This window comes from Megascapheus bottae, chromosome 19, assembly GCF_031878675.1.
Source record: "Megascapheus bottae isolate mThoBot1 chromosome 19, mThoBot2.hap1, whole genome shotgun sequence".
Lineage (NCBI taxonomy): Eukaryota > Metazoa > Chordata > Mammalia > Rodentia > Geomyidae > Megascapheus > Megascapheus bottae.
In genome coordinates this window covers 18,040,493-18,061,262 of record NC_143527.1, presented here as the reverse complement: position 1 = coordinate 18,061,262, position 20,770 = coordinate 18,040,493, and the positions used below count along the sequence as shown (strand labels likewise).

The window sequence follows — 20,770 nt, the reverse complement described above, 5'->3', positions numbered from 1 at the left end:
GACAGAGAAAAGGAGAGAGAGGCAGAGAAATAGAGACCAAGAGGGAAGGAATTTCATTAAGCCTTAAATAACAGACAGGAAAGAAAACACCAAGGAACTGGGTGGACCAGGCCTAGAGGCGTGGAATTGGGGCTAACAGAAGCAGGCAAGCATGGCCATTTCCAGTCCTAAAACCACCTTATAGTTGGGCATTTGGCATGAGCTAGAGAGAATACCCACCATGGGGGAATCGGAGCAGCATGACTGGTCCTCCCAAGAAAAGGAAAACTCAGCGCTCTCTGTTACATCATTTCACTTTGTCCCTCCAGTAACCCTGAGGCAGACCTTGTTTATAGTTGAAGGCACTGAGGACCCAAAAATCCTCATCTTACTCCAAGACTTCCTCAGTGTCTTTGTCTCAAGCACAGTCCTGCCCATGGCTCCTCCCTTGTACTCCAGCTTATGAATGTGTCCAGAGGCTGCGATTGCCCTCTAGATGAAATCTAGAAGGGCCAAAGCTGATTCTACTGTCACTGGCCATTGGGGTCTAGGCTTTCCAATCTGAGCAGAAGTTTGGAGCCAGGATTTTCAGGTAAGCTTAGCTGCCAGCTGGCTCTGAGTGCTTCCCTCTCCATTGTCTCTAGAAATCTACCTACAAGGCTGGGTGTGGTGGCTCACATTTGTAATCCCAGCTACAACAGAGGCGTAGATTAGGCAAATTGAAGTTCAAGATCAGCCTAGACAAAAAGTTAGCAAGAGTCCCATCTTAACCAACAAGCTGGGTATGGTGACTCAGACTTGTAATTCCAGCTACGAAGGAGGCATAGGCAAGAGGACCTCAGTCCAAGGCCAGCCCCAGCCAGTTACTATCCAAATAGTAACTAAAGCAAAAAAGAAATGGGGTTGTGGTTCTTATTAATGAGTGCCTGCCTAACAAGTGTAAAGCACTGATTTCTATTTGCAGTACCACCAATATATATATATATATATATATGCAGGTATACATATACACACACACACACACACACACACACACACACACACACACACACAACTTTCCCTGAGCCAATTGTCATTACAAGGATTGCCCACTCTGGACCCCATTAGGTGGCAAAGAAGTACACTTTTTGGGTACCAAAGGACCACCTTAGAATGAGGAATGTCAGCCAGGTGTGCCCACAGATAGAGGTCACAGACTGAGCTTGCAGAACTCCACTGCACAAATTCTGGACGGATCCTGTTCCTTCACCAGGCCTGCACTTTTGAACTTCATCTCATTCCTTCATACCTGAGGATTTCCTGAGCACCTCGTAGGCCAGAGGCTTAGCCAGGTTCTGCCTCCCCAAGCAAGCTGGCTTGGGCAGTAAGTTTGGGGACACCTGGTTGCACACCCCAGCTCTGAGAACCCACCCAACTGGCCACCTAACTCTGCCAGCCTGCAGTTTCCCCCATTTCATTTTGGACTACATGACCTTAAAAGATTAAAGGGCATCACAAGCATATTTGTGCACACATATGTTACACATATTGTGATGTGTAACAAGTAGTCCATCAAGGACACTCATCAGTGTAAGACATAGTTTATGAGAGCTTATTCGCTCTCAGGCCAGCCATGTCTCAGGACCCCTCTGTGTCCGTGGAGGGCACTAAAGAAGGATGAGTGGATAGGGCTTTGCTGGGGAGACTGCCACTCCTAATCCCATGCCTCTGCTCTTAAGGCTGGTGCCCCGGGGCTCCTGCCACTCTGAGAGAGAATGGCATCAGGCATACCTTCCCAGCTAATGCCCATGATCTTAGCCACACAGAAGGCTGGGATCTGAGGATTGAGTTTCAGTGTCCATCCCAGGGTAGACAAATATGAGGAATGCTTAGCTCCAATTCACCAGCAAAAAAAAGCTGGAAGTGGAGCTGTGGCTCAAGTGGCTGAGCATTAGCCTTCAGCCAAAAAAAAAGAAGAAAGAAAGAAAAAGAAATGAGCTCCAGTACTAACACACACACACACACACACACAAATGAGAGGCACGAGGAGAGGAGATGGTCCTGAGCTTGCAGCAGGCTGGCTATAGCCACACAGGTCGGGGGAGAGGAGACAGGTACACACGTGTGTGCACACACCCACACCCACATGCTGAAGGAAGTGCCAACACGGTTGGTCCTGGTAGAGGGGAGAACACACTTCCCCGAGGTCCTGCCAACCTTCACCATGTTCTAGCTTGTTGACCTGGTGATGGCATAATTACAGTTTCAATCGCAGATTAATAATAAGTCATTTTTGCAAAGGAAGAGGCAGGTCTGCACTAGAAAGGGCCCCAAAGGGCCTGTCGCTTCTGCTATCTGAGGTTGCTGGCCGCTGTTTGATGTCTTCTGCCGAGCTGAGATTTTCCTAAAGATGTACATAACAACCAGCACAACCACCCAGGTAATAACATCCTTGCCTCCCCTGCTGACCCCTGGTGTGTGTGTGTGTGTGTGTGTGTGTGTGTGTGTGTGTGTGTGTGTGTAAGAGAGAGGCAGTTACTTGTGTTCATCAAAATCTGGATGTGAGTACCTACTGGACTGTGTTTGATATGTATGTGCTTGTACACATAAGCATATTTGGAGGAGAGGGGGGAGAGAGAGAGAGAGAGAGAGTTCTCATGTGCCCAGAGGGCACTCCCTCCCCCTACAAAGAGATCAAGGCCCTCCCTCCTGTCTCTTTTCTATTCTTCCTCTGGGAACTTTGCTGACCGTTTAGGAAGGACTAAGGAGGCCCTGAATCCCAGCATGTCCCTAAAAAGAGCTTTCTTCTTTTCTGGTCTCTTTTGTCTTGGTGACCTCATTCCATCCTCATGACCGCTCTGAATGGAGGGCAAGTAGGCCTCTTGATTCCCAAAGGCTCCAGAGAATCTGCTCAAGGGAACATGGCAGTGGGAATGGAGGGTGGTATGGCCAGAGCCTCAGGTATTCCCAGGTGTCAGGCTGGAGCCACAGTCCCTGCCCTGACCTCTTGCAGGCCTTTACCTGACCAGACACGGTGACCTTCTCCATGGCCTCCTGCGCTCCCAGCCACAGGGCAGGCAAGATTCAGTAGTCCAAGTTCCCTTTGAAGCCAAAGGGATTGCTGGGCCCAGGGGAATGCCTTGAAGCTTCATAGACTGTGCTCTTGAGAGCTGGGTAACCACAGGCCAATCTGGGTCCAGCTCTGTGCCCTGCTTTACTGAAAGCCAGTCATGCTCAGGTGGCCTTACCCTGGCTCTCTCATAGGCCAGTGACTCGGTCAGCTCATTCCCCTCCACCAAGGCTGGCCCAGTGGTTTTAACAACTCTGTGGGTGGGTGTGCCCCACCCAGAATGTCCCACAGGCCGGCCCCTGGCCAAGATGGAGGTGAGAAGGAAGTATTCCGCAACCCTTGGCTTCCTGCTGTCTGGCTCTACCAGTCCTATCTCCCTGGCTCTGCCCTAGGGCTTCTGGTTCCCCCAGTGTCTGCAGGGAAGACCTGGTGCTTGCTCCCCAGCAGAGGGGCCTCCACACTGCTCTTCCTCCTGCTTGGCTGTCTGGCTGCCCTGCAGTTCAAAGCCGTGGCAGACAACAGCTCATTATGCCCAGGTGGGGTGGAGGCAGGAATGAGTCAGGGCCAGGGCAGCCCCAACAGCCCCTGGGAGCCTCTGCTCAGGCCCTGCCATGGGACAGAGGGAAGGAGTAGAAAGCTAGGCCCAAGTCTCGCTTGAAAAACTCCCCTTCCTAGGGAGCCTGTGAGGACCTGGTTCTGTGTCTCTAAAATGATTCTGGAGGCCCTTCGCAAGTAGATAACCAATCTACCCACCAATATCACACTTTGGGTCTCTGTCTGATTAGTTCTTTGCCAACCCCCAATCTCTTGTTCTCTCCTATTTAGCTAAATTTGAAATTGGAGATCCAACTTCCATCTCTGATGAGTCCAATCGTGTTCTGCTCATGGCAGATCCCTGGTAGACCCTTCCCAAATGACAGAACTAATGAGTGGCTTGAATGAACAGATGCCTGGCTGCTTGGTTCTGGCCTTAGTGATCCATTTGCTCTCTGAGCCTTTGAGATATAAAGCAAATAGCATTCCTTTGAGTCCAAAGTCCCTGGTAGCTTCGATCATCTCTTGCTTATATCTTGGGAGATCCCAGAACCCCTCAGTATATCCACTGGGGACTCCACATCCATATTCTGGCTAGCAGACCGGATAATACGTAAGACCTAGAGCAGACCAGGCAAGCACTCTACTACTGAGCCTCACCTCTATCCTCACAGTGATGCCATTAAAAGAAACAATTTCAGTCTCTGCTCTTCATCCCAGATCACACTCTCCAGTCACCAAGAGTATAAGACACAATCTGTCTTTGTCATTTTTCTTCTGACTTCTCGGGCTGCAATGACAGTAAATAAGAACCTTCTGGTGTTTCCTTGGGACTAGAGGCTTTCTGGGTACAATGCTATATTAACTCACTTAAGTCCTCCATGGCCTTCTAAGCCAGTAGTTCTCAGTGAGGATCCATTTTGTCCCTAGGGACATTTGGTAATATCTAGAAACACTTTTGGATGTCACAACTGGGGACTGGTAGTTATTACTGAGACCTAAAAAGTAGAGGCCATTGAGCAGGACAGTCCCCACAGCAAAAGGCTTATCCAGCCCCAAACGTCAATAGTGTCAATGCTAAAACCTCTATATGGCTAAACCTTAAAGTCTAAGGTAAAGTCATAGGCCCATTTTACCATTGAGAAAACTGAGGCTCAAAAAGGTTGAATCACACTCCTAAGCATTTATAGCTAGTCAGTGGTGCTCTCACCAAAGCAGTGTAGGACATGTCTCCGGCCACTGCACAACTCAGTCTCCCCATGTAACAGTCTCACTTTAGCCCGGAGGCCAGGACCTCTACCTTAAGGACAGCTGTTGTACTACCCATGGCACTGAGTAGATCTATTGGGATCTGGTAAGTGTCCCTGAATCCCACAGCTTCCTGAGACCTGGGACACGCTGAACCAAGCTCATCCAGCCCTGAACTGGGTCACAGCTGGATGCTAGTAGTTCATACCTGTAGTTCTAGCTAGTCAGGAGGCTGAAATATGAGAATCCTAGTTCAAAGCCAGCCAGTTCAAATCACAGAAAAGTCTCCTATGAACTACCAAAAAGTCAGAAGTGAAATTGTGGCTCAAGTGATAGAGGGCCAGCTTTGAGAGAAAAGCTAAGTGACAGCACCCAGGTTAGAAAGGATTGGAAAAAAGCTACAGATCTTCCTATATGCCCTGCCTACCAGACCTCAGCCCTGAACATACAAAGGACTTGGTCATCCATCTCTAGCTCAGCTATGACGTGGGAGTCATGGGCTGACAGGTTCCCATGTAGGTGAAGATGGGGGGGCTGCTGGAAGGGTGTGAGCTTGGGGCCTCCTGCTACCCCCAGGCGCCACAAGGCCAGAGTAAGAGAGGAAGCTGTGGTTGAAAGAAGGAACTGGCTGGGGCCTTCCAGACAGCAGAGAGGAGGAAGGGGCCCTGCCAAAGGAAGGGGTGGCTAGGACTGGCACCGGTTGTCTTGGCCCCAGGCCCTTGATTGCCTAGGTCAGTAGCCTCTGTCCTGCTTGAGATATATCCATAGTCATGTAAGTACAAGGCCATCTATAGGGAAGGATGCATTTTCCCAATAGATGTTGAGACAGTTGGCCAGGCTAAGAGGCCCAGGTTGGAGCAGACACAGAAAGCAGTGAGATGGTAGGCCCAAGGCTTCTAGAGGGAAGGAGCAGGGTAGAGGCCCTCTTTCCTACCCAGCCAATAGGATGGGCAGGACCTTTGCACAATCCAAGATCCAAGAGACCCAGCTGCCTATCTCCTGTCTGATAGGCAAGCATAAGAGGGAGGGAGGAAAAGGTAGAAGAAAGAGGCACCAGAAAAACAAAAGATAAGAAAAGAAAAAGAAGCCAGGTGCTGGTGGCTTATGTCTATAATCCGAGCTACTCAGGACCCTGAGATCTGAGGATCACAGTTCAAAGAAAAGACATTAGAGTATTGAGACAACTAAAATTAAACAGAATATTGTGTCAGTATGAAAATTTGCTATTTTTGACCATTGCATAATAATCAGTGGACAACCCTATAAGATAGGTATTATCTTGAGTCTCATTTTATAAAAGCAACAATGGGGCACAGAGACAGCTAATTACTTGCCCAGAATCACACGACAGTCTAAGAACCCACCTCCTTGTTTCTCCTGATGGCCTGATGTTTTCTTTTACTACATATTTATGTTTTGTTCCATAAGATGGCAAGCACCTGGACAGTAGAGATAGGTGTCTTCTGATTACTATTTCTCCATTGTTAAGCAAATGTTGAGCATTGTAGAAGCCAGGCCTGTATACACAAGATCAGAGAGAATATTTCAGCACAGGGCTTGGCTTATCGTGGGTGCTCAACAGGTGTTTGTAGTTTGGATGGGTAGAAGGCTAGGAGGTGGGCACATACACATGGACATGGATAAATGGATGATAGAGGAGTAGATGACATGTGAATGGGTAGATAGATGAGTGAGTAGTAGTTAAGAAGTGACATAGGTGAATGAGTGCTAGATGGGTTAGGCGAATACATGAATGGGTAGATAGGTAAGTGGATGGATAGACAGGCATGTGGATGGATGGACAGATAGATGGCTGGAGGGGTAGGTGATTGAAGAGTAGGGCTATGGTCAAAGGCTGACTGGACCTTCCCCCTTTCTATAACCCATCTTAAGGTCTATCCTGAAGTCCGTTTCATGAGATAAAGCCTGAGCACTCCTCTCTCTGCCACCAGGGCTATCCAAACCAACCTCCAGTTCACTCACTGGAGGGCCTCTTGGCTCAGGCAATCAGCTCCCATCCTGCACTCCTACTGTGCAATAGTGATGGGCAGTCAATCTGGACAGACATTCCTGAGCCCAAATCAGGAGGTCAGCAAGATAGACTCCTTCCTCCTCTGCTGTCCTAGAGGCACTGCTTATGGGGCAGTGGGTAAAGCCACTGCCCTGGCTCCCTCTCCTTGGGAGGAGGGAGAGGACACAGTGAATCTGGGATCACTGGCAGGAGGAAGGCCTCCACAGAGTCAGCTCCACAGGGACCTTCACTCTTGACTTGGGCCAAAGCTTGACCCTGGACAGGCTGGGCCTAGCCACAGGAGGACCAGCAGGCTAGTTGCAGTACTGGTGCCTCCTTCTCCTCCCAAGCCCAGGCCGATCAGCCCCCAGGCAGGCTGGAGGCCTGTTTGTCTTGGCCAGGAGCCAAGGCCGCCCCGCCAGTGAGTAATGCATGAGGACCGCTGGCTCCAGTTCAAGGGAAATGGGCTGGAGACGGGGCCTCCTTGGCCTACTACGGGTTTGGTTCCGGGGAACAGCCTTCCAGAAAGCACTTGTGAGCTGCCTTAGCGCCCTGCCTGAGGCTGCCCTTCCCTATACCTTTCCTAGCTCCCCCGTCTCCCACTGAAAGCCAGGGCAAACCCTGAGTTCCCAGGAAAAACTCTATGGCCCAGACCCTGGAGAAGAAGAGTACCAAGATGCCATCCCACCGCTCTAACAGAGCTAGTCATCCCCTGATGCCATTAGGGATATGTGGTGGACAAGGACCTGCTTGGGGGGAGGAGTGGGGGGCAGGGAATGGGCACAGATGGAAGGAGAGAGCCCCTCTTTCTCCATGTAACCAGAAGCTGAAGTGCTAGTACCTCAAGGGGCCCTGGACCTGCGCAGGAAAGCTGGGAGGACACGAAAGCCCTGGGAACAGGAGAACTTGCTCAAGTTGCACAGTGAAAGGTAAAAGCCCTGCCATGCTCTGGCCGCTCACATCTATAATCTTAGCTACTCAGGAGGCTGAGATAAGAGGATGATGGTTCAAAGCTAACCTGGGCAGGAAAATCCATAAGACTCTTATCTCCAATTTACCACCAGGAAACTGAAAGTGGCACTATGGCTCAAAGTGGTAGAGCCCTAGCCTTGAGTGAAAGAACTCAAGATAGCACCCAGGCTCTGAGTTCAAGTCCCATGACTGACCAAAAAAAGAAAGAAGATAAAAGCCCTGCTACTGTGGCCTGTGGTCCTCCTTTATTTTTATTTTATTTTATTATTTTTTTTTTGCTAGTCCTGGGCTTGAGCTCAGGGCCTGAGCACTGTCCTTGGGCTTTTCTCAAGGCTAGCACTCTGCCATTTGAGCCACGGCACCACTTTCAGCCTTTTTCTATGTATGTGGTACTCAGGAATCAAACCCGGGTCTTTGTGCATGCTAGGCAGGCACTCTACCACTAGGCCAAACTCCCAGCCCTGTGGTCCTCCTTTAAACTGCACCTTCCTCAGTGGTAGAGAGACATGAGTCTGGGATGGCTTTTCTTGGGGCATTCCTAGGGGCTTCTGTTACTTTACTAGTCTGCTCTGCTGAGTGGTCTGCTCTGGCTTAAGACTCAAGTGACAACCAGAGCCATCAACACCTGTCCCAGGAAAATGGCTTTACAGCTGTCTGAGCCTCCCTACCCTACTCCACCTCGCAATCCAGGATCCATTTTCCTGGTTGCAAACAATATATTATTCTGAGTAAAGCACAAGAGAAAAATCACAGCAGATCCTAAGGAGTCCAGGAACCCCAAATGTCAGAACAGTTCTCCACAGCAAGGGTGACTGCCAAACACACCGTGGAGCTGGCCTCTGGAGAACCACACAGGCCTGTCCTCGAACCCCAGTGACTCTTCTCTGCCCACTGATAGCACTGGGTACCACACCCTGGACTTGTTTTTATCCTGTGATTGGCCAGAAGCAGGATGTGATTGATCACTGCCCACTGCCAGAGTGACTCTCCTATAATCCTGGGTCTCTGTTCTCAGACTCCAAGATGGCTGAGACCATCTGATGGGCTAATCCCAGGTCACATACCTCTACTTGGCTACTAGGGAAGCTGGGAGAATAGGCATATTTCCCTTTCTTCTGTCATCACCACTCAAATAAGGAAGATTCCCCAGGCAGAGTCCAGGTAATAGAAGGTAAATCAGCAAACACAAAGGTCCTGTGGATTAATCTACCCTATCCCTGTTGCTCTCATTCTTCCCCCACCCCCACTTGCAACCCAGAACAAACAAATACACAGTGCGTGCTGCTAAAGGGTATTGTGTCCCTGTGTCAAGCGACTGGGATCCTTAACGGAGGGAATAGCACAAGCCAAGGTTCCTCTCCACGAGGAACACACAGCTGTACATAGCAGTCATGGCTGTGCACCTTTCTTATCCCTCCTTCTGTTCTTCCTCCTCTCAGCCCCTTCCCTAACCCAAGCTGCTCCCTCCTTAACTCAATGCAGCCTCAGCTCTCACTGAAGCTGGCCCCCTAGATTCAGAGATTCCAAAACCAGAAAGCTTCCTATCTTTGTAAAATAAGCACCATCTTGATGGGTGCAGGTCCTTGGGTGCCAGAAGGGAAGGAAAAATGGGGACATGAGACTGAGTTTGCTGGCAGGAGCTGCATGTCATTGGAGTATAATCTGCATACAGAAAAGTTACACAAAACCATTTCACAAATGGCACACCCTTCACAACCAATCCCTAGATCAAGAAACAGAACTTCAGAAGTTCCTTGTGTGCCCTCCCTGAGCTTACTTCCGGGAGGAGTGTGGTGGTAGATGACTGTAATCCCAGCTACTCAGGATTGGAAATTGAGAAGAACGCCGGAAGAAAAAGGTTATCAGGATTGTATCACACGGCTGGGAGTTTGGCCTAGTGGTTAAAGTGCTTGCCTAGCATGCATGAAGACCCGGGTTCGATTCCTCGGTACCACATACATAGAAAAAAAAGCCAGAAGTGGTGCTGAGGCTCAAGTGGTAGAGCTCTAGCCTTGAGAAAGTCCAAGGACAGTGCTCAGGCCCTGAGCTTAAGCCCAGGACTGGCAATAAATAAATAAATAAATAAATAATAAATAAATAAAACAAAACATATATAAAAAAAAAAGATTGTATCACAGCAAATGAGCCAGGCTTGATGACACACATCTGTGTTCCCAGCTAGGCAAGAGGCATCGGAAGAGATCCCATATGAAAAATCACTACAGAAGACAGATCAAGGGGACTGGATTTAAGTAGTACAGTGCCTACATACTAAGCATGAGCCTTGATTTCAGCCCTCAGTACCATCAAAACAAACAGAAACCACATTTCATTTTTCCTTGTTTTGAAACTTATGCAAATGCAGCTATCTATGTAAATTTTTGGTATGCAATGTGCGTGTGTGTGTGTGTGTGTGTGTGTGTGCACATGCATGCGCACGCGTGGTGCTAAGTTTTGAACTCAAAGCCTTGTGTTTTTGAGGCAAGAGCTTTATCACTTAAGCTGTGCTGTTAGCAGTATGTGTCATAGTTTCTTTAGGCTAACTCCCTTGTTTCCACTGTATTGCAAAATGAGCATTCTACCTTTGATGGACATTTGATGTGTTTCCACTTTGGAGCTATTCTGAATGTCTTTGGAGAATATATGAATGCATTTTAGGTACAGATATAAGTTTAGACGATTGTGCCCAATGACTTTCGAAAAGTGGTTAAAGCAATGCATACAACATACATTGTTATCATAAGAGAGCTCCTGCCACCTTACACCCTCACTGCCACTCAATATTAAGTGGAATTAAAATACACACACACACACATACACACACACACACACACACACACACACACACACACACAACCTTTGCATGCCATTTCATTACCTAAGACCAGCAGTCTGACTCTATCTTACTTATTTCCCAGCATTCCCTACTGTTCTGGAATTACCCTGGGCAAGAGCCTCTGGGACAAGTCTCCTGGGCACTGTAATTTCCCTGACTGCAGTGTGTCATTAAACGATTTGGTGCTGATGACACGACGCCTGTGCAAAGCAAAGATTATAGTCTCTGACAGGATGGGACAGGACAGGACAACCTGGCCACTGGAGCAACCCTCTCAGCAGCTCCCACATGAAATGCAAATGCTAGAAAGTTAAATATTCCAAGAAATATTCCTAGAGTCCCTAATATGTGCTGAACAGTGTTTTAGATACAGAGGATCAGGAAAGCATCAAAGCCACTGGCATCACACAGCTTATACTTCTGTTAGGGAAGTGTGACAATGAGCAAAGAATTAACTGTCAAGTCAGATGTTGGTGGCTCACGTCTATAATCCTAGTTACTCAGGAGGCTGAGATCTGAGAATCAAGGTTCAAAGCCAGCCCAGACAGGAAAGTTCATGAGATTCCTATCTCCAATCAAATGCCAAAGCAGCCAGAAGTGGAGCTGTGGCTCAAGTAGTAAAACACTAGGTCTATGTAAGAAAGTGCAGAGAAAACACCCAGCCCCGAGTTGACACCCAGGACCAGTACAAAAAACAAAACAAATAATAATAAATGTCTCTCTCTCCTCTCTCACTCTCTCCTCTCTCTCTCTCCTCTCTCTCTCTCTCATATATATATATATATATATATTTCCATCATTGCTGGGTGCCAGTGACTATAATCCTAGTTACTCAGTAGGCTAAGATGTAAGGCTCAAGGTTCAAAACCAGCCCAGGAAGCAAAGTCTATGAGACTCTCATTTCCAGTTAACCAGTCAAATGCCAGAAGTATAGCTGTGGCTCAAGGAGTAGATTGCCAGACTTGAGCAAAACAGCTCAGCATCCAGGCCCTGAGTTCAAGCCCTAGTGGTTCACCCCTGTAATCCAAGCTATTCAGGAGACCAAGATCTGAGGATCAGGTTCAAAGTCAGCCTGGGCACTAAAGATCCTGAGATTCTTTTTTTTTTTTTTTTTTTTTTTTTTTTTTTTGCCAGTCCTGGGCTTGAGCTCAGGGCCTGAGCACTGTCCTTGGACTTTCTCAAGGCTAGAGCTCTACCACTTGAGCCTCAGCACCACTTCTGACTTTTTTCTATGTATGTGGTACCGAGGAATCGAACCCGGGTCTTCATGCATGCTAGGCAAGCACTTTAACCACTAGGCCAAACTCCCGGCCCGATCCTGAGATTCTTATCTCCAGTTAATCACCAGAAAAAGGGAAGTGGGGCTATGACTCCAGGAGTAGCGCAATAGCTTTGAGCTGAAGAGCTCAGGGATAGCACCCAGGCTGAGTTCAAGCCCTATGACCCACCAAAAAAAAAAAAAATCCAATATATTACCATCAAACAGAGCATCAAAGAAAACTCTAGGGGCCAGGAGTGTGGCCTAGTGGTAGAGTGCTTGCCTAGCATGCATGAAACCCTGGGTTCAATTCCCAGGTACCACATACAAAGGAAAAGCTGGAAGTGGTGCTGTGGCTCAAGTGGTAGAACACTAGCCTTAAGAAAGCCTAAGACAGGGCCGGGAGTTTGGCCTAGTGGTTAAAGTGCTTGCCTAGCATGCACGAAGACCCGGGTTCGATTCCTTGGTACCACATACATAGAAAAAAGCCGGAAGTGGTGCTGAGGCTCAAGTGGTAGAGCTCTAGCCTTGAGAAAGTCCAAGGACAGTGCTCAGGCCCTGAGCTCCAGCCCAGGACTGGCAAAAAAAAAAAAAAGAAAAGAAAGCCTAAGACAGTGCCCAGGCCCTGAGTTCAGCCCCAGAACTTGCAAGGACAAAAAAAAAAAAAGAAAAAGAAAAAAGGAAGGAAGGAGGGAGGAAGGAGGGAAGGAGGGAGGGAGGGAGGAAGGGGGGAGGGAAGGGAGGGAGGGAGGGCAGGCGGGCAGGCAGCAAGCAGGAGGAAAGATCTAGCAGGAGACAGGCTCTGGGGCTCTACTTGCTGGCTCCCATCTCTGCACTGGATAGGCTCAAAGCTGTGTCCACCCTTTTCCACCAAAGAGAAACTTCAGGGTCTAAGGTATTTAATACCTTATTTAATACCTAGGATCAAGCAGACATCCTTATCCGCTGCTACACTCTCTGCTTCCCCAAGCTTCCACTAAAATGGCTCCTCAGCTTTGTGTCCGTGAGCCTCTCAGAGCCTCAGGATAGCCAGTGTAGAGGCCCAGTGTGTACAGCTCCAGGTCTCTAAGTCCCCAACAACTACTACAGGAAGTCAGCCTCACCCCCACACAGGCAGTGTGTCCCCTGCCCAGTTGTCTCCCCCAGCCCAGCCAGTAAATTGTCCCTGAATTAATCAAAGAGTCTGCACTGTTCCGAACTCACCAGGGGCCTCCTCCAGCGGCCACTTTGTGTTGGGTAGATTAATTGCAGCTGGGGGAGGGGAAAGATCCATTTTTAGAAAATCATTACTTTCAGAAAGAGATGGGGGCGCTTCTGGCTGGTGAAAAGTGCTGAGCTGGCAGCTTGGGCCTGCTGCTCCAGCGCCAGGAAACAGGGGCAATGGGGGCTGCTTCCAGCTCAGCGGGGGGTGGGGGTGGCAAGGGGGGGTAGTGATGATGGCCTGTACCCCACTCTCTCCTGCTCATACCAGAGTACCTCACTTTCCAATCCAGGCTGCCATTGGCCTTGCTTCCTACTCTACCCTGGGTCCAGTAGTTTACTGGCATCTTCAATAGGAGTCACCCCAATATTGAGCTTGCTATGTGGAGGGCACTGGTTAGCCCAGCCTGCAGTTCTGGGATAAGGGAAAGGTTAGGGAATCCCAATTTTTACTCCTTTGAATTCAACATGAAACAAGCAACAATAAAATTGCCATTTTTAAGGCCATTTATTAGCATACACTAGTTGTACAAGAGGACGTTCACTGTGATATTTCCACACATGCGCACATGATTAGACATCCCCTCTATCACTCTCCCTTATAGTTCTTAAAACATTTTCAGCAGGTTTCAGTGTTCTATTTTTGTGTGAAGAAATAAACTATGTGGACCATATTCATTCTCCTCTATCCCCTTACCCTGCCCCACCTGCTCCTGTTGGTACCCCTCTCCAAAACAGCCTATGAAATTGCTATTTTGTGTAGATCAGATATTAGCTTCACATGGTTCAGGCTGATTGTTCTACAGCTAGCTTTTCATGTGTTTTCTGGCGATCCCTCCTCCTGCCCCCCCCCACACACACAAGGCAAGGAGAATGCCCATTTTAAGTTTCAGAAATTGAGGTTGATGTCCAAGTGGCTTGCCCCAGTGAGTGCTCAAACACAGCTTTCCCAATTCCTAGACCTACAACCAGGTATCACATCCTTTTTTTTTTTTTTTTTTTTTTTTGCCAGATTCTCTCCTCTCCAGCCCCATCTTAACCTGCAATGGCAATCCATTTGTATTTCCTTCAGACTGTTGAATTGAGGACATACAGACTGACAGAAAGAGCCTCTGTGGGACTGGGAATGTGGCTCAGTGGTAGAGTGCTTGCCTAGCATGTATAAAGCCCTGGGTTCGATTCCTCAGTACCACATAAACAGAAAAGGCTGGAAGTGGCACTGTGGTTCAAGTGACAGAGTGCTGGCCTTGAGCTAAAGAAGCTCAGCAGAGAGTACCCAGACCCTGAGTTCAAGAGAGAGAGAGGAAGGAGGAGGAGGAGGAGGAGGAAGAAGAAGAAGAAGAAGAAGAAGAAGAAGAAGAAATAAGCCTTTGAGCTCAACCTTAGGGGCTTCCAGGCCATCAAGAAGTCCCTGTAAGTCAGGCATACCAGAAGCATCTTTCAAATTCAGCTCCAATATGACATACCTATGAAAATGAATGACTCACAGGAATGTCTGTGATAAGCCAGATGCCAATGGCTGACTTCTCTAATCCTAGCTACTCAGGAGGCTGAGATTTGCGGATCGCAATTCAAAGTCAGCCAGGGCAAGAAAGCTTGTGAGACTCTTATCTCTAATTAATCACCAAAAGTGAAATTGCTAAAAGTTCAAGCCCCGATATTGCCACAAAATAAACAATAAACAAGAAGTTACTGTGCTGTTTGTGGTAAGACTGGGCAAATCACTCAGCACTTGAAGAATTGGCTCTACCTGATTCAAGTTAGGTCTTTGGGCATCCTCTGCAGTCCTGTAGCATGGCACGTGGGGACAGACATTGGGCACTCACTTGGTGTGAGTAAACATACACGAATGCCAGGTACTGGGCCCGGCAATCAAACCAGCTTGGTATTCCAAACCAGAAGTTGTTTAAGAAAATACATCTAGGGGCTGGGAATGTGGTTCAGTGGTAGACTGCTAGCCTTGAGCAAAAGAAGCTCAGCGGACAGTGCCCAGGCACTGAGTTCAAGCTCCAGAACTGGCAAAAAAGAAACTGCAGCTAGGCACCAATGGCTCATACCTGTAATTCTACTCAAGAGCCTGGGACCTGGAGGATAGCATTTGAAGTCAGCCTAAGGAGAAAAATCTGAGACTCCAATTAACTGGGGAGGGGGTTGGGAGGAAACTGCGTCTCAAGTGGTAGAGTACCAGCCGTGAGCAAGAAGAGAAAAAAAAAAAAAAAAGGCAGGAATTTGGCCTAGTGGTAGAGTGCTTGCCCAGCATGCACAAAACCCCGGGTTCAATTCCTCAATACCATATACATAGAAAAGCCAGAAGTGATGCTGTGGCTCAAGTAGTAGAATGCTAGCCTAGATTAAAAAAAAAAAAAAAAAAGCCCAAGGACTGTGCTCAGGCCCTGAGTTCAAGGCCCAGGACTGACAAAAAAAAAAAAAAAAGAACAAATGAACAAAGAAGGAAGAAATGTATGTGCAAGGTGCTGAGATTCAGCCACAAAGAAAAATTTTTAAAGATGATATGTACAACAAAAACTAGGTAGTACATAGGTGATAACTCTGACAGGAAGGCTTCCAGTGGAGAAGAATGGAGAATTGTAGAATGGGGGTGGTGATAGCATGGGACAATCGCAGCATAAAATGCTTAGAATTCGCTGAGTGCAGTGGCTCACACCTGTAATCCTAGCTACTCAGGAGACTGAGATCTGAGCATCGAGGTTCAAAGCCAGCCTGGATACTAAAGACCCAGAGACTCATCTCCAATTAATTACTAGAAAAGGGGAAGTGGGGCTGGGACTCCAGGGGTAGGGCAGTAGCCTTGAGCTGAAGAGCTCAGGACAGCGCTCAGGCCCAGCGTTCTAGCCCCAGGAGCTACCAATAAATAAATATAAATAAATAAATAAATAAATGTATGTATGTTCCAGCATGGAGCCAATGGAAGCCAGTTATGTAAATGGCAGCACAGGGGTGGGATCCTGGTGGCTCTCTTCCCCTGTGACCTTGGGAAGTCGTTAGCTTCTCAGAGCCTTCATTTTTCTGCAGAGGGTCTTAGTGATGGTTAACCAGTAAGTCTCCCCGATGGTTTAGCATGGTGCCAGTCACCCTGGCAAAGCACCAGTAGGTAGTGGTTATCATTGACCAAGCTCCTGCCACGCTGACACAAGCTAGTGCAGACTAAATGACTGACAGCACCCTATGTAACACCTTTCATTCCCACTGTCTCTGTCACAACCATCCCAGAGTTAATTAGAACCACCTTTGAGCGTTTTTCTAAAGATGATTCTTCACACTTACACTGGGCTAGACAATGAGAGTGGAGGAGGGATTCAGTTCAACTAATACCCACCCACCCCTAAAAGGGGGAAAAAAAAAAAAAACAGCTGCCTGGAAATATAGTGAACCTGTCACCTGATGTGAATGAGCTGGCTCAGGTGACCATTTGGCAGTAGTGAATGAATATTTCTCGCTACACAATTGTATTATAATTCCCTTTAATGAAAGGGTAGTGCCAGGAGGCTGTCAGGAACAATTTGGCAAAACAAAAAGCTGGCAGTTCTGCATTGGCCAGGCAACAAGGGCTCTTGAAATTGTACTGGTCTGTGATCATTTGAAATCTTAACCCCACTTCAGAAGGGACCCCTTTCCTGGATTTAAGTTCAAGACTACTAACAGACACACTGCATGGCCCTCTTTGATGCCCACTTTTGGTCCATCTCAAGAGATTGTTCTGTTTTTGTGCCATTTCTGACACTTGAACTGAAGGCCTGAGCAATTTCCCTTGGTTTTTTTTTTTTTTTGTTGTTGTTGTTCAAAGTTGAGGCTCTTAAGCAACAGGCTGGCTTTGAACCATGATTCTCAGCTTCTTGGCACTGAACCCCCTTGGATGGATCTAAAAACTCAGTTCTAATCAGAAGTGGCAGAAACCCCAGGTCTAGGGATGGTACCAAGAAAGGGCCTCACAAGCAGGGATCCCGGGGCTGGGCTGGACAAAAGGACCATCCCTGGAAAAGCTGTGGTGGGTAGAACTTGCTCATGCCTGAAGGTGGTTCTATCATCAACAACGAAGCATAGGTGCACAGTCCCCATGGACACCTGCTTTGAAATTGAGTCCCCTTGTCTAGGTAAGTATTGTAGGTCTAGAATTTAAGGCCTAATGAGCGACTGGTTTTTGGAGTTAATTGTCCATCTATCCTTGATCCAAACTCTTTAACCTAGCTTCCCCAGGTCACACCCTCCCCCTTAACTCTACCAGCTGTGAAACATCAGCCACAAGGCTCTCTCCCATGACATATTCAGGACACCAGCCAGCTTTGCCCTAACTAGGAGGTAGTGTCAACATTTGTAGTCACTTGAAAGTCCTTGTCTCTGGTCCCAATGTCCCCGCCCCTCCCCTGCAAGCAGAAGAAAAGGAGCTAAGGACATGGAATTAAGTATACATTTCAAAAATTGTTTAATGGAACATAAACTCCTTTAGAAAAACATTCAGCTAGGTGATAACACCCATAGAAAAAAACACCAATCTCGTGTTTATCTGTTTTTTTTTTTAATTTGGCATTTGTTATTTGCATTTATATTAAAGCAAAGTGCATCTTTCCTTATTTTTTCTTGTTTATACACATTGCACAATACATAAATAATGATGCTTATAAAACGTCTTTATATTTACAAGTAATAATATATTTATATATAACATAAAATACATTTTTCTTTAATAAATCTCAGGTTTTTTTATTTTCAGGAGTCCTTTCTCTCAAAGCACTACAATGCTAAATTTCCAATGAGAATGCTTCTCTTGTTCATTTAAACCTTTGTAGTTAGAAAAATAGCTTATGTTAAAGTCTAAACATGCTCATTGAGCTAAGAACAGTGTCAAAGTATCATACGAGTGTATGAGTTGTAGAAGAAATGGGGGAAGAGCTGGGTGTCAGCCTAGGATGGTACCTTGGTTTAAGATGGAACGAAGAGGGGCCGCTTAGCAGGTCCCTCCCAGGGCTGCCCTCCCTGGTCTAACGCTGGAGCCCAACACACAGGCTGGGGAGGAGGACCAAAACGCTGAGCTGGCTTTTGGAGAAATCTGGGCCGGGGACAGGCTGAAGGGCCTGAGAGGGCACTGGATGAGCAATACTGTGACAGGGCCACCCCAGCATCCCCTGGGAAGCCCATCTCAGAGATCCAGGAGCAGATGGCCAAAGAAGACAGACACAATGGCAGCGGGGTGGCAGGAGGGGAATAAAAAGGATGAAAACAATTGGTTCTGGTTCTGCCTCTAGCAGGCTCACTTCTCAGAAGCCTGTGGATAGGCCTGTGTCCTAAGGTGGGGGGGAGGGGAGATGGGGGTTTCTGCGGGCCGGGGCAGCTGCTGAGACTTAGGCTACCAGCCTGCTCAGGTACTGCCCTCGGCCCCACTGAGCATGTCCAAAGAGCTGAGACACGCAGCTGGGAAGCACACGCCTCTCAGCTGGGGATATCCGTGAGGAACACACAGAACACATCGTTTCCCCCATCTGTCGTTCACGCACACACACGCACACACACTCACTCACACACTCCTGACTAGTGAAATGCTGACCCCAAAGTTGAAGGAGTGCTCTCCTTTATACATGTGTTTACTGGGGTTGACTCTCTGCTTCTCCTTTTCCTGCAGGGTATCCTGCCAACCACACCTGCCCCTCAAAAAAAAAAAAAAATCAACAATTCTTCCCATAAGCTATTTCTCAAAGAACACAAAACAGACCACAAAACAAGGACAATTAGAAAACAGCAACAACAACAACAAAAAACAACCCAACAACAAAAACCAAAAGACCAAAGAGTTTGCATGAAAAAGCAAAGCACTCAGGAGGAAAAGATTAGCAGCAAAGTAATTTGAATGGCGGTCTGCTCCGCTCACACTGTCCTGTCCTGTCCCCACATGCTGGGCTGACCCCTGTGGCTACTGGTTGTTGAAGATGACCTCCAGCCAGCATGGGCAGCTGCTGATGAACTGGCGGGTGTAGCACTGGCCCCAGCCCTTCACGAAGCTGATCTGCACGGTGAAGCCTGTCCACGGCTGCTGCATGAACTCATGGTCGTTGGGCCGCTGCAGGCTGTAGGCCTTCTCGTAGTCGAAGGCCTTGATGGAGAAACCGGGGAACACCTTGTGCACCAACAGCGTCCTGGAGTCCGGGTTGTCCAGTGTGGCGGACTTGATGAAGATGGGGTAACTGCTGCGGTTGTACACCCACACGCCATCCACCTCCCGAGTCAGCTGGATGCCACAGCCAATTTTGCTCCGTACTTTCTGCACCAGCTGACTCTTGTTGTCCGAATTGAGCTGTCCGAGGCAAAAGCCATTCCCCTGAGGTAGATCATAGAAGATGTCCAGGGAGGGCTCCTGGACACAGTAGAGCCTCCCCACTCTTGTCTTCTCCTCCCAGTATGCCACCACGCACCAGTGTGACCGATCCCCAGGCTCCAGAAGAAGTTGGGAATCTACAAAACAAAATGGCAGGCACGGTTGGTGATCATGGGCATGAACCATTTTCCTTTTTGATTCAGAACATATACAGGCACACGGGTGCATGCAAACCAGCTTCGCTCTCAGTCCAAGACACCAAGGGAGCCAGGCCCTGGTGGCTCACTCCTGTACTCCTAGCTACAAGAGGCTGAGATCTGAAGATCACAGTTCAAACCCAGCTAGGGTAGGAAAGTCCATGAGATTCATCTCTCTAATAAACTACTCAAGAAAAGACTGCGGCTCAAGTGGCAAAGCACTAGTGTTAAGAAAAAGCCCCAGGACCAGCGAGTATGCACACACAGACATGTACTCAGTGCTCAGCCTGCACTAATCAGCAGCATAGATATTTTGAACCAGCTAGAGCCCTGCCTTTCTCTCTGTATAGGTAGTGTTCACTGGAAAGCTTACTCCCTCTTCTCCTGAGGAAGCCAGGACACAAGCACCTGGGTCCATCTGAACATCCCTGCAGGGAAAGAGGCAGGAAAGCTTGGCAGTTTTGTTTTGGCCTAAAGAAAGCCTTACTCATGGATGGCCTAAAATCTCACTTCTCAAACCTCAAAATCCAGCTCCCCCAGTTCAGGATCACCCTCAAAGAAAAGTGAGGGGCACTGGCTGGTGACCTAGTCAGACCCTGGGTTAGCTGGCCCGAACTCCTGAGCTAATCTCTCGGTACTGATTAATGCCTTGGTCTTAAGGGACCACTCGATGGTAAAAATAAAAATGAAGGTGGTTTGGAGCAGAAAGATCTGCCTTTCTAATATGCCAAATTACAAGCATTAGCCCAGGTGAGCATTAGCCCTCGTCTAAACAAGGTATATCCCCAAACAACCAGGAGGTGCTGAGTTTAACACGTGTGACCATCCTGGAGGTTCTGTTGTTTGGTTACCATCCTCCCCAGTCGCCACCCCCCACTCCCACCCGTTCCCACTAAGCCAGGGGTAAGCAGGGGCAAGGGATGGAGGGAACAGAACTGTAAAAGGAACAGAACTGTAAACGGGGAATCATGTGCAGGGAAGACTCTCCTCCCCCTCTGGCATCCTGCTGCCTCCTTAAGCCGGAGCCAGGAGCAGGCAGGCCTCAGACTAGGGATCATAAATCTCCCAGCCCAGCCAGGCTGCAGGAACACTGTGGTTTGTGGCAGTAGGGTGGAGACCGGAAGTCTTGTATTTGTTAACCAAAAAAATGGGTTAAGGCAA

General features: G+C 48.1%; 1 protein-coding gene across 3 annotated transcripts in view; it reads right to left on the bottom strand.

Annotated features, from left to right (window-relative positions):
* Positions 1-17,536: 17,536 nt before the first annotated feature.
* Smad7 (SMAD family member 7) overlaps positions 17,537-20,770 on the bottom strand; it is a 28,491-nt gene continuing 25,257 nt past the window's right edge. For all 3 annotated transcript variants that reach the window (XM_090353127.1, XM_090353128.1, XM_090353129.1), the window contains one exon: positions 17,537-19,549. In XM_090353127.1, the coding sequence (XP_090209253.1) occupies positions 19,011-19,549 (539 nt within the window). In that variant the 3' untranslated portion in view covers positions 17,537-19,010. The remainder of the gene's footprint in view (positions 19,550-20,770) is intronic.